The sequence below is a fragment of the Misgurnus anguillicaudatus genome, chromosome 4, assembly GCF_027580225.2.
Source record: "Misgurnus anguillicaudatus chromosome 4, ASM2758022v2, whole genome shotgun sequence".
In the NCBI taxonomy this organism is placed as follows: domain Eukaryota; kingdom Metazoa; phylum Chordata; class Actinopteri; order Cypriniformes; family Cobitidae; genus Misgurnus; species Misgurnus anguillicaudatus.
Genome location: NC_073340.2, coordinates 22,432,546 through 22,446,254, shown reverse-complemented (window position 1 = coordinate 22,446,254; position 13,709 = coordinate 22,432,546). Strand labels below are relative to the sequence as shown.

Sequence of the window (13,709 nt, the reverse complement as noted above, 5' to 3'; positions counted from 1 at the left end):
TAGAGGGCCAATTAATATAAAAAAACAGACAAAGGCCTTAAAAGAGTTACTCCTTTTACTTGTGCATGTACTAAAATATACAAACATCTTTGCAAAAAACATATCCGAATTATGTCCAGATTTGTCTTTAATTTTTATTTATTTATTTTTAGAATGACAACAGTCAAAAAACAAGCAAAAAAAAAACGATTTTTATGTCTGTTCTAAACAAAATAATCAATCAACTTACATCGATGTCAAATGTGTCGCTGTTTATTATGTTAGACACATATGTCATATCCTGTGACGTAGAACTATAGAAAGGAAGTATTGACATTCAGATGCGGAAGTTAGAGCGGTGAAAACAATCGGGTGGGTCGACGGTAACTTTAAATAAGGGCTATAAGAAATAAACGGCGGCGTAATATTTCGTCTCTTCAGCCGCTTCAATCTCTCATTTCTACAGACGTTTTCTACGTAAAGAAAAGTTAAGGTAAAACCGACGGTGATGTGGGGTCAGAGGCCTCACAGTTTTCTTCATTTGCTCATCTAAATTTAGCTTCATTAGCTTATTATTATTAAAGTTAGTTCTTAAGTGTGATACATTTTCAGTATGTAATTGTTCAGGATGTTACTGATCAATGTATTTTCGTGTTTGTATTAATATTTATTGTACTAACTGTTAATGACCTGATCCATTGTCTAACTGTCTGAAGTAAGCTTGTTCAAAGTTGTACCATCCTAAATCGAGGACGCAATGTGAACGATCATTATTTTTTACCGAATGGCTAACGTCACTTGATTTATAGTGTATAAAATATGTCAACTGAGAATAGCTGTAATAACCTTTACTAAGAAATGGTATACCTGTAAAGGATGATGTCATTGTGTCATATGCTCGTCATTCATGAAAGCACCTGTGGAAGTCAGAATTCCATTTCTGTGACTTGATCTTCTTTTCTTTAGTTCTGAAAATACTTTCTGGCGTCAGGGAAATCTTTCTCAATATTACTTTTTATCCAGCCTGAACATTTTATGTTCAAACAAAAAGACTAGACGAAAGACAAATGTTACACTTATGGCAAACGTCTGGACTAAATTAATATTTCTCATTTGTTTTGTTAAGATGGACTTCCTGTTTGGAAAGAGAAAGACTCCGGAGGAGATGCTTAGACAGAATCAGAGGGCACTTAATCGAGCCATGAGAGATCTAGACCGAGAACGCCAGAGAATGGAGCAACAGGAAAAGAAAATTATTGCTGACATTAAAAAAATGGCCAAGCAAGGACAGATGGTAAGGACGGAGAGTAAGTATCTTTAATTCACTTTTTTTGAGGGCTGAAGTCTAAATTCTTTACTTTTTTTATTACAGGATGCTGTTAAGATTATGGCTAAGGACTTGGTTCGCACAAGGCGATACGTTAAGAAATTCATCATGATGCGAGCCAACATTCAAGCTGTTAGCCTTAAAATTCAAACCCTTAAATCAAACAACAGCATGGCACAGGCGATGAAAGGAGTCACCAAAGCTATGGCCACCATGAACAAACAGGTAGAATTGCTATATTATAAGTAAATATCTTTATATCTTTACTTCTGTAGAAAACAGAAATAAAGATTAAATTCATTTTTCTCAATCCAGTTGAAGTTGCCACAAATTCAGAAGATCATGATGGAGTTTGAACGCCAAAGTGAAATCATGGACATGAAGGAGGAAATGATGAATGATGCAATTGATGATGCAATGGGAGATGAAGACGATGAAGAGGAGAGGTAAGTGTAACTTGTATACAATGAATAATGAATTTATATTTATACAGAGCTGTAAGATGTCAACATCAATCTCATAAAATCTCTTTTGCTCTAAATGTAGCGATGCTGTGGTTTCTCAAGTTTTGGATGAGCTGGGTCTGAATCTGTCTGACGAACTTTCAAGTAAGGATACAAGTACCACAGTTGCTATGCATCAACATGACTATAATTCTCAAGATGTTCACATATTGGTTTTGTCATTTCATTGAAACAGACCTGCCTTCTACTGGCGGAAGTCTTTCGGTTGCCGCTGGAAAGAAAGCTGAACCACAGCCCACACTGGCAGATGCTGATGCTGACCTGGAGGAGAGGCTGAATAACCTCAGGAGAGACTGAGAATTTAGAGACATTTAGTAAAGTTTGACACATGGAAATGTTTGTGTAAAGCTTCCTTTATCAAGATTTAGACTGATGCTAATGAGGAGGTACATTATGTGGATGCGGTCTTGTTTTATTTTTCTGATGTTTGACGCTTTTATGCGTCTATTTTTTCTGACTCCTTTTAGGATGTGCTGTATATATATATTACTCTACCAAACAAGTAACCCAAATGAAGATGCAATGCATCAGACCGCTTTCGAATCCTCTGTTTAAACAGATGCTTTCGGAAGGTGATCAACAAAGAATCTGTTGCCCAGGAATGCAAGGTTTCCAACTTGAGGAAAACTAACACTAATTTTAATTACAATAAAAACTGATTTATCATTTCATGGGTCTAATAAATGTGCATTGTGATACTGAACTTTAATATAAATGGTTCAAAATCAAGTTGCTGCAGTTTTTCAGTCTGTCCATATATATTGTCTTTTCAAAATACTTTTGCTATTATACTACTAGGAACTTTTAAAGATATATAGACAATAAATGTGGTGGTTTATATGCAGTATTTGTTTCCTAAAGTGATTCAATCGTTAGTCCTAACACCCAGACTTGTTCATCAAATTATTATTATTCATAATCCCATTAGTTTGTATGAGGCTCATTGGAGACAGTCTTCTAATGCTATTTTTTCAGAAAATAAAGAATCATTGAATATAAAAAGAATTATCAATGTATTTATCTCATAGTAAAATAAAAAGTGGTGGTAGCTATATTTTGAAAAATTAATTTGTTACGTTATGGTTTTGTTACATTATGGTTTAATAAACTTTTTTTCACATTTACCATGAAGTACTTGACTGCTATGTGCAATATTTTGTTCTTAATTGGGAATTTTGGGTGAATTTTACTAAAGTTTGGGTTACATATGCAGAGCCCAGATGCAAAAGCCGCTAAATGCCACCTCCGTCAAAAATAAGATGATATTAACCAAATGCTCTTGGCACGTATTATGGGGCGGTTTCCTGGACAGGGATTAGACTAGTCCTAGACTAAAATAAATGTAAGAGCTGTCCAAACTGAAAACTACTTGCACTGACATATCTTAAAATACATCAGTGCCCTTTGTTTTGCCTCAAAATGTACACAATTAATGTTTTTAGCAAAGGCATGTTTGTTAAAACTAGTTATATTTCCTAATTAAACTAAGGCCTAGTCCTGGCTTAAGCTAATCCCTGTCTGGGAAACCACCCCAAAATGTTAATCAAAAACTTTTGCTTCAAATTCACTTAATCCTAGCTCCAGGGCATTCAGAAATCCCAAATCCACCATGGCCATCCACTATCCACCAGGTGTGCGTCAATCTACACTGTAGGCTACGGCATAGATTTTGTCTTTACCCGGTTAAAGGAGGTTTGTTGAATATATTAGGATATTGACCCAATTTTTGAGACATTTACCTTTATTCAGAAAAGACTGTAACTGGAGACTTTGTGGAGATTTTTGCAGCAAAAGATGAAATAATCTAGATTAAATACCAATGAAATGTTTTTGAAATGAGTGGCCTTTGTGAAAATAAAGCATTTCAATCACTAACAAACTTAAACATAACAAACAATGCTCATTTATAAGAAAACATGTCAGACGCACTTCCATCCAAGGGTTTTGCATCTTGCTCTTCATTTTGTTTTGCGTACACTTATATTAATAGAAAAATATGGGAACAGACAGATTTTGTTTATAAAGGCCAATTCACAATGATTTAACAAACAGATTTGTTGGAGTCTGTTGGATCTGTGTGAAACCCCTGTTGGCAGTGGTTGGATCAAAGTAAATGAGCAAGTTTGTTTGATTAATTTAAAAACAAACAAAGTATCATTTAAATCATGCTATCAACGAGGGGCAGTTTCCCAAACAGGATTTAAGTCTTAAAAACAGCTTGCACTGACATAAATCAGTGTCATAGTTTTGTCTCAAGATGCACACCATGTTTTTGTAAGCTATGTAAAAAACGCCTAAATTCCTAATGTGAGGCCTAAATTCTGGCTTAATCAAAACCCTTATAAATGCTGTACAGACCTATGTCTGATTTTACAATGCTGCCCCTGCAGCACTATAATGGCAAATATCCTAATAATAAAAATATACTACAACAAAATGCTACAATAAGAAATATAGACAACTAATTGAAAAGATGAAATCACCAAATGCATTTTATTATTTTTTCTGAAAAACAAATTATTTCGTAAATAATGCTATCAATATATCTATACTGGACATACAACATTTTGACATTAAATAAAAAAATAACAGCAATGTTTTTTATTTACAGCCAATGTGTGATATTAATTACAAAAGGTTTGTTTGTACACGTTCAGGAAGAAGTGAAAGGACTCTGAAAAGGTTTGTATTACTAACAAGATCACATTTACTCCTAGCATACATCTAGATCAAACAAAAATGCTTGCTAGTCTTCTAAACATGTCAGCGTCCTCATTCTAATTCTGCTCTTTGTTGTCTAAATGTCTATGTTATGCTAACAAAAATGTGTAGATTTTAGGGCATAAGATTTAACAAGACATTCATGCATACAATTCTAAAAACAAGCCAAGCCATTCTCAAGACTATTTATTATATTGAGGGATCACATGCAGATGTGCAACAATACTCCATTGCCACAGTTTAGTGCACATTGAAACTTTATTTGCAGCGGAGTCTGCCACAAACAATATGACTTCTTCTCAGTGAAAGTACGCAGAACAAGACTACAGATTTAAAATTAAATCAAGGCCACACACTTGTTGCGTGTTAAATAGTAGCTTGCATGGCAGTTGGTGTCTTATTGTGACAGCAACACAGCTGTAATCCTGCTAACTTCATTTCATTCCTGCATAAACAGCATCCCTAACCGCTTTGGTTCCCTAACCGTATGTAGACTTCTGTGTCTAGCACTCGGGACACAGTTTCAGAGTCTCTGCCACTCATTTCCGACAGGTTCTGTGGGGCGTTTGTTTTTTCGGATTTTCAACGCGACATCGACTTTTTTCGTCAAGCCATGGCAGCTTGAAGTTCCTGAAAGAAACAGAAGATAGAAATTATCAACATGGCTTTTGATTTATAAAGTAGTAAAACTTAAATGATTCAAAAACGTTTGATTTGCAAGTTTTCACAAAGGAAAAATGTTCTTACTGTGCGGGCAAATTGGGCAAAGGCTGTCCGAAGGCCACTACAGGCAAAAAGGGTGTAACTTCAATATACTCCACTATAAACAAGGTAAAACAGAACCAGTAAAATTACAGAAACCCCTTTATTTGTTTATAAATGCAATTAAATGTGTATAACAAGTGTGAATGTGAAGGGCGTACCATTTTCTGGATCAGGGTAAAATGAGGACACCTCAGGCTGGCTCTCCTGAACATTAACCTTTTTCTTCTCTGTGCGCTGCTGCAGTCTTTGAAGCATGCGTTGCTCACGTATTCTCTGAATGTCCCACCTGGCAGGAAAAACATGAATAAGGATTTTCACACTACAGGATTTTCGGCCTGAATTTAACCTAAGACCCTTATGCCTCGTTTGGGATCGTTTATAATCCTTTGAAACTCCGTTGAGTTACGTGTTGAGTTAAGTGTTAAGTGTTGGTGTCCATTAAAGTCCATTAAAATGAGAAAAATCCTGCAATGTTTTTCTCAAAAAACATAATTTCTTCTTGACTGAACAAAGAAAGACATCAACATTTTGGATGACATGGTGTTGAGTAAATTATCTGGATTTTTCTTTTAAGAAAATTGACTATTCCTTTAACATAAAGGCAAAAGTAAATATCAAAAGTCCCACCTTTTTCGTCTCTTCTCATCCAGTTCTAGCTTTGCATGCCGTTTCAGAAAAACACCGTCATCAAGGTTCTACAGAATTAACACACACAACAAGGTAAAAAAAAGTTCCTTAGAAACCTAGATTTATGTAGAAGACACATATGGTGCTACTATGTGTGCGCATAATCTAATGAATCTTACCTCAGGGATGTCAGATGCATCCGCCTCCTCAAGGGGATCTATGACATTTTCCCTCCACGATGGAACTGAAGCGATATTTTTAAAATTAGAATTTATAAATTCACATGACTGCCAATTTATATCTGAGCCAAGCACTTACTAGCAACCTCTTCCTCTTTCTTTGGAGAAGCTTCAAGCGATGGAGAGTCCGGGGGCTGGTGCCAGCAGCATACATACATCTCGTTGGTTGCCATGTACGGTTCTTCAGGTTCTTTTTTTCCTTTTCCCTTTGGCTGCGCAGACGCCTCTCCGGATGTTTTTGCAGCATTCCCTTTCTTTGGAGTCTCCTTGCTTCGCAGGTCACGCTGACATGTCGATGTCTCACCCATGTCTAATTTTTGAGGGGTCATTCGTGAAGCCTTACCCCTTGACCTCTGCGTCTTACTGTCCAAGAAGCTGAACTTCCTAGACAAAATATTTACAACAGGCGAGGCCACATAAGTCAAGTAGAAGCCACATGAAGGCGAGAACGATGATTGAGGAATAACAGAAGAATCTGCCGTTCGTTACCTCTTTTGCCCCTTGCCACCCGATTTAGGTGTCTCGGTCTTCGGGCTGTCCCCCAAATCTGATTCCCAAAAGTCCTCCGTGTCAGGGACCCATCTCTCTAATGGCTGAAAGAGCCTCTTATCACGAGGCTCCTTACTTACCAACTGCAAACGCCGTTCCATCCTCTCAATACGGGCGAGCAACTGTTTTAAGTCGGGTCACACAGAAACAACATGAGGAAACATATTTAAATTGAAGAAAAGATTACAAACCCTACATTTTTCAAGAGTATTAGAAACATTACTCTTTCTATAAGCATGATAAACCACATACCGTGTCTCTGTCTGATTTGAGATCTTCTATTTCTTTGTCTTTAGACTGCAGCTGTTGCTGTTGTTGCTCTATCAAATCCAGTTGAAGCAAAAGGAGTTGTTTAAGGCAAGTGGCTTGAGAGTGACCCGCAATCTTCCTCATATTTGTCCTTTTACCGTCCGTGTGATCATGTGATACCCCCATAGTTTCTAAGCCCTTCACACTTTTCTCACCCACAGGGTCTCTAGAATTACTATGCGAATTCATTGATACAAAGTCTGGCTTATTGTCAATAGTGTTGGTCTGTCCAAGAGGAGTTTTACTTTTTACAGGGGTGCCTTCACCCCCCATTTGTTTAGCTTGAGAGGACAGTGTTACTGTGCCCTCAGAGCCAGCCTCTGAAGCTACAGCTACACTTCTGCCGAGCTTTACAGGCAATGAAGTCCTTTTAGCTTTCCCACTTTTGTCCAAGATCAGATGCTGTCTGGTGTCGTCGGGCGCATCACCAACAGTATCTTGTGGCTCTGAGACTGAAGAACCTCTTCGGACACTCTTCGGTCCTGTTTTTGATGGGCTCAAGTCAAGGTTATTCATGCATAATCCCACTTCAGAAAAGCAATCGGGGCGCATATTCATGTTGAAGAACAACCTCTACTCTATAAACCATGGCTCCAATTGAAATCATATCAACTTGTTCAGTGGCTCATATGATAGGTGATCTTACTCGTGTCTTCAGACCTGTACCTGCAAACAAAACAAAACAGTTATTTTTCCATTAGAATCAACTGTATAACAAACAAACCTGTATTTGCTTTAAGACCTGCCTGACAGCAGAAATCTAACCTAAATTAAAATGAAATCACTGTATAATATCATGTTCTCTGGCATAGCATTTAAAATGTTGCCCATTAACTAGAAATAAATTGCATGTTAATAAATAACAGCTCGCCGCATGTTGAACTTGGCTAGCTTTTGTGCAAAGATAAACACAAAATGTACTAATATTACAACTTGTGCGACTAAGTTTCTAAAGCATGCGAGGTAAAAGTTTAAGATGCATTTATGCTCCAAGAGATATTAATGATTTCACTTCAGCTAGTGTGATAAATAATGCGCCTCCATTTTGATTCCCATGGCTAGCTAGCCGCTGTTAGCAAACGAGGTAATACAATATAGTCGTTTCCCAAAGACAACGGCTTGAAGTCTACTTAACACCGCAAGTCATATAGATCGTTACAACTCACCCAAGTAGAAACCCCTAATGGTTATACAAAAAATATCTTAAAAAACACATTATTTTACTTTTATTGATGTCTGTCGCCCATTTTCAGACTGAATCCTCTGCGCAATGTCCCAACATCCGATTGCCGATGCCATGCACGCATGCGCCGTGTGAGCAATGTTTACCTTCGGTGTGCTGCTGTTTTGAAAAATTGATTAAATTAAGTTTTTAATTTTAGTGTTTAATTCCCGATAAGCTTCCAGTATAAAGAGACTGGTCAGGATACCGTTGGCATGGGAACAATAATTGTGTGACGGAGGAAATATGGATCATACCGTGAACAGTTTGCAGGAACGTCGCCAACATCATTTCCGGTGACGTTTTTTTACTGTGCTCTGGTACAGATTCTTTTTGAAAAATAGAACGTATTTTCCTATGAGTGTAATTTTGAAATGTATAGTTTATACGGTAAATTTTAAATATGCGGTTGGATTATGATATTCATAAAAAGTGTATTCATACGGCGCTGCGCAGAATGATCGAGACATGACATCAAAGTACCGCGAGACCAAAAACTCTGTATGATTTCGAATCGTTCTCGCGGTACCTTGATGTTATGCGCCGATTGGCACGCCAAAGAGCACTTGTGCATAAGTAATTTTATCAACAGAGGGCGATGTAGTACAACTGTTTTTCCCTCATCCTCAATTTCTAATGCACTTTGCATAAGCTTTAAAACTGTTTAGATATTACAGGAAATATAATATGTCCTTTTAGTGCCTATAAAGTTGTCCAAACGTAATTGTGTTGTTATTTAATGCTTCTCATGCAATGTGACAAAGAACAAACACCATATTTAGCAATTGATAATGCATATCTGTTTTTAATTTTAAGAATATTAAAAAATTATATGGTTAATATTTATCTTGCTATCTTTACATATTAAACCTGTTAAATATGATTTGTAATGACACACAAATCTACTAGCCATATGCCTTGAGATGTAACTTGAATCTGAATGAGTTTGCACATAGCATTGCTTCATTTATGCAGAAAACATATAAAAAATGACAGAAAACAGCAGCATTTGTAAATGGCATATATGGATTTCCAGATATATGAGTAAGTAGGCTAAATGTAATCTGTGCAGGAGAGGAGTATGTAAACATGGATGAAATGGGATTGCACATGATTATTGGACAGTGGAGAGACCTTGAGAGTAATGGTATCTGTTCATGAAGTACAATGAATGAGATCTCTCCAATGTTTTTTCACACTCTCTGAACAGATGAAATAACTGAAGCTCAGGATTTATGAGAGCGATAAAAACATAAGTCAGGTAGAGGTAGGGGTCTCCCACCTTTTTGATGTTTTATCATTGTTTAAAATGTTAACATACATAGAAAAAGCCAAGCTAATATAAAATATGTAATAAATAAATATTAAAATTGAGGAATGTCCTTTGTGACAGTGCGCAGAAGAAATCCTAACCTATCATGGCATGGCCTTGATAAATCCAATGTACTCTCAAAAAACTGTATACATTTATATCTGACCACTTGTACAATCCTAGTGTAGCTTCTTACTGTAGTGTTACATTGGCAAAATAAATGGTCAAAACATGTTCCTAACTGTCACTGGGGCGGTACCCTCTCAAAAAGCACCCATAAAGTTTACCTTAAATGTACATATTGGAACTAACTGTCTGTACCTATGTACATATTTAGACCTTGTAAAAGGATATTGCCCCGATGACAGCTTGGGCATTTTTTATGAACTTGTAGGACTTAAAACATCAAGAGTGCCTTCATGTTCATAACCCATCCGTATCTTCTATGATGTGAAGATTTATGACTGATCTGTGCCTGGTATGATGGAATAAAGCAGCAATAAACAGTAAAATAAATTTAGCTTTATTGAAAAAAAGTTTACTACTACTTTCATAGAAGTGACCCTGGTAACCAAACTGTACTTTTAGTTGTTTTGATCAATTGAAAATAAAAAAACTTCTTTAAATTAAACTGTACCTCAAAAGCCTTTTGTGTTACCATTCCTGTTCATTACAGCACTTTAAGGTCCCTATGAGTTATTGAAGTTCAATGGTTTGAAACACTTAATATTACAGATTAAGCCGTCATATCACCAGACACAGCAGACCACTGCAGGCCTTGTGGCATCTGTCATATTCTCCTTGCATAATGCGCAAATGTCTGCTTAAGTCTTGAAGATGCGAGCATGTGTATGATTAATTATGAGCGTATGCTGTTCATAATTATAATAACCATCAATATTTACCCTGCCATATGCTGCAGATACACAGGGGTGCACCTCTCTTCTCTTTACAATGGCTTTCACAGAGGGAGAGGAGAACAGGCTAACGTTTGGCAGGTATACTCTCCAATGCTCTTAGCCATCTGCCAATCGCCTGGGCTCTCCCCACAAGAACATAATGTTTCTGATTACTGGGTTAATTTCAACACAGTTTGGCACAGTGGAGACTCTCTTGCTGCACAGTTAGCACGCTTGGCTAAAAGCCATTATACTGCCAGCCTCCAGTCCAGTGCTGAACAGGTTTGGGTTTTACTCAAAAGAGCTGATAAATTCAGAACAATGGATCCTGGAGGCCGGTAAACGTTAGGATTTTCTATCTGATGTTTGATGACTTTTCTAACTTTCTTGGTCAATGCCAGAATGAGAACATCACAGTAGATCCCACTTTATAACATTTAGAACCCTGCGTCTGTATTTACTTAAGCAAATGCACCTTTTGTCTACATTTGTTTTCCAGGCCTTTCGTCCTCTACACATAACTCATTTTGTTTGTTTGTTTTTAATAGCATCTGTATTGTCGTGCTTCTTTGTATTTTCAGATACTGGCTTTAAACGTGAGTGACCTTGGTGGTTGTGTTTAAGCTAATTCAATTGAATTTTTATAATTTATAGCATAGCTGTTGTTTTTCAGTATCCCACTTGGAGTAAATACAAAATTTATTATCTTCATTTCTGTTCATAGGTCAAAAAAGCCTGTAATACATAACTTACATTCTGTGGTTATGATACTAAAACTGCTGAGAGGTGCGTCATTTGATCCACTTCTTAATAATTTGATCACCCTGATCAAATTCCGTATTTAGTGTAAATTATTTGAGCCCTACATGTGAACTTTTGATTTTTCTGTGCAGTCATGTAAAACCTGTTTGAAATAGTCAGAGATCAGGTGTCAAAATATTGCTGAGACACTTCTTGTGGTTTTAGTTGTAAGGCAACACTGGCTTGCCATATCTGATTCTGATTCTCCTCTCATGTGTTACTGCTAAATTTCCTTTCTCCTCTTCTGGAAAGAGTTCTCGCTCTTCCTGCTTAATGATGGCGAGAACTACTTCAAAAGGGCACAAGCACAAAAAAATTATAGAAGAGAAATTGTTTCCTTCTGAATTCTTCTTATCCTTTATTATCTTTCATCTCTTCATTTCCTCTTGTTTGTGATGTTGATCTGGTTGAATTAACTACAGATTGGTTTACATGAAAGTTTTCTAGGGTGCATCAACCTCTCCATAGTGTTTTAAGGGTAATGGCTGTAAATATTAGATACATTAAGAGATTCTGATGATCAAGAATTATATGAATAATATCAGACACTGCAAACACACTTTTTAGATTCACAATTCAACAACACTTATTTTACTCTTTATATATCTCTCTTTCTCTTTGTGAAATGAATGGTCAACTATAGGTGCCTATTCAAAGTTTATTCTGCATCAGACACCTTCCATTTCAATTGGGTCAAAGTACATTCAAAGAAAGGGGATTGTGAAAATACAAATTTAAAATACAAGTGTACTTTTTCTTTTGAAACAGCCCAGACCATCCAAATGCTATATCCGCCCTTGATTTTTAAATTGCCCACACCCTCAAAACATCTTGGACTGTAAACCCAGATAAGTTGAGTTTACTTAAAAAATGAAGATAACTTGCCCTAAAAATGTATGTAAGGATTACTTAAAAACTTTAATTGAAGTTTCTAACAACAATTTTTAAATTGAATAGACTTAATGTTTTAATGTCTTCCAATAATCCTGCACTCTTAACCCAGATTAATTGACATTACTAGAAATTTGTGAGGAAACCCGTTGCATATAACTTTAGCTTTTATCACTTTATAGTAGGCTACTTTTGATGTTATAAATGGTATTATAACACAAAATTAATGATTAACTTTAAGTCAATCATTAATTAAACGTGATTCTCCACAGAAACACACACAGAAAAACTGTGTTTTTGCCATACATTGTCAGTTCTGTGAAGAGAATTAAAATAAAATGTTCTGAACAGGGTTCATGTACGGAAACACTGATCACCTGAACGGTGACTTCACAAAATGATCATTTACAAAACAACATCAATAATATAAAAGCTTGAACCTATATGACATTTTATTAACAAATATTTAAGTAGTGAAAGTTCTTATCAGTTTTTATTCTGTGAAAAAGCAAAATAAACTAATAATTTTCAAAAGTTTATTTTACTTGAATGTTTTAGTTTAATGGATTTTGTAAGCTTAAAAGTTAAATCAACTAAACTTTTTAAGCTTTGGCTTCAAAACAGAAAATATTAAGTGATGTTTACTTGATTGTTTAAGTAAAGACAATATCTAAGTTAACAGTGTGGTTAATACATTGTAAGAAAAGGTAAAAGCAAGTTACCTAGTTGCCTTAAAAGTTTGAGTTAATTCAACTGATGCACCGATGTATCGGCCCCCGATATTTATCGGCCGATTTTTGATGAATTTGAAACTATCGGCATATCGGCAATAGCACGAGAAAGGCCGATACTGATTGTTTATTAATTAACTGCATAAAGAAATCCATTATATGTAAAAAAAATGAGTTAATGATGTTAATAAAATAAATGCTGAATAGCAAAAACCACCTTTAAAGATTGTCATGCTGTCTTATTATATTTGTTTTAGCTTAATTTGTGCCTCTATTATTATGTTGGTCAGTTGAATGTTAATTAGATCCAATCCATGTTCAGTAAAAATAATTTGATGCAGAAATAAACTAGCTAATAGACCAACTGCCCAAAAAATCCTATCGGTGCATCCCTAAATTCAAATTAAAATACTGGTTTAATTTAAATTTTTTAGACAACTTTTTTGAGTAAATTTTTTTTTTAATTGAATAAACTCAAAATATTGAGGCAAAATGGTAACTTACTTTTTGATGGTGCCATAAAATAAAAAAACTCTATGTTCATAGGCATAGATGAATAATAAGGGCTCTGTACATGGTAATAATGGCATATCGTGAGCCTCAAACACGTTTGTTTTCTCATTTTTATGTAAACTTTGTGCACCCAAAAGACTGCTGGAAAACAGGCCAATCTCAACATAAAACTGACTGTGATGTCACAGTCGAGATGTGCGCCCCCAACATTAAATTACACATTAGATTAATTACAAAGTTGTTAAAATGTTTACTAATGTGAGCTACTGACATGAGCCTCAGAGCAGAGCTCAATATTAT

The 13,709-nt window shown here is 35.8% G+C and overlaps 2 protein-coding genes across 2 annotated transcripts; one reads left to right on the top strand and one right to left on the bottom strand.

Annotated features, from left to right (window-relative positions):
* The first annotated feature begins 297 nt into the window (after positions 1 to 297).
* chmp2a (charged multivesicular body protein 2A) lies at positions 298 to 2,954 on the top strand. Its single transcript, XM_055176705.2, has 6 exons — positions 298 to 472; positions 1,106 to 1,273; positions 1,352 to 1,531; positions 1,622 to 1,752; positions 1,853 to 1,914; positions 2,006 to 2,954. Exons 2-6 carry the CDS (start codon positions 1,106 to 1,108, stop codon positions 2,125 to 2,127), a joined length of 663 nt encoding a protein of 220 aa, XP_055032680.1. The 5' UTR covers positions 298 to 472; the 3' UTR covers positions 2,128 to 2,954.
* A 1,341-nt stretch (positions 2,955 to 4,295) lies between these two features.
* Positions 4,296 to 8,511, bottom strand: msl1b (MSL complex subunit 1b). The gene is made up of 9 exons (XM_055176433.2): positions 8,265 to 8,511; positions 6,984 to 7,706; positions 6,672 to 6,853; positions 6,262 to 6,566; positions 6,123 to 6,187; positions 5,944 to 6,011; positions 5,475 to 5,602; positions 5,299 to 5,371; positions 4,296 to 5,181 (listed from the first exon to the last, which is right to left on the bottom strand). Exons 2-9 carry the CDS (start codon positions 7,596 to 7,598, stop codon positions 5,091 to 5,093), a joined length of 1,527 nt encoding a protein of 508 aa, XP_055032408.2. The 5' UTR covers positions 7,599 to 7,706; positions 8,265 to 8,511; the 3' UTR covers positions 4,296 to 5,090.
* Positions 8,512 to 13,709: the final 5,198 nt, after the last annotated feature.

Coding starts and splice junctions, on each gene's coding strand:
- chmp2a (XM_055176705.2), top strand. CDS start 1,106: ATGGACTTCCTGTTTGGAAAGAGAAAGACTCCGGAGGAGATGCTTAGA. Junction 1,753..1,852: donor GAAGACGATGAAGAGGAGAG/GTAAGTGTAACT, acceptor CTCTAAATGTAG/CGATGCTGTGGTTTCTCAAG. Junction 1,915..2,005: donor TCTGTCTGACGAACTTTCAA/GTAAGGATACAA, acceptor TCATTGAAACAG/ACCTGCCTTCTACTGGCGGA.
- msl1b (XM_055176433.2), bottom strand. CDS start 7,598: ATGAATATGCGCCCCGATTGCTTTTCTGAAGTGGGATTATGCATGAAT. Junction 5,372..5,474: donor TTACCCTGATCCAGAAAATG/GTACGCCCTTCA, acceptor CCTTGTTTATAG/TGGAGTATATTGAAGTTACA. Junction 5,182..5,298: donor TTGCCCAATTTGCCCGCACA/GTAAGAACATTT, acceptor TGTTTCTTTCAG/GAACTTCAAGCTGCCATGGC.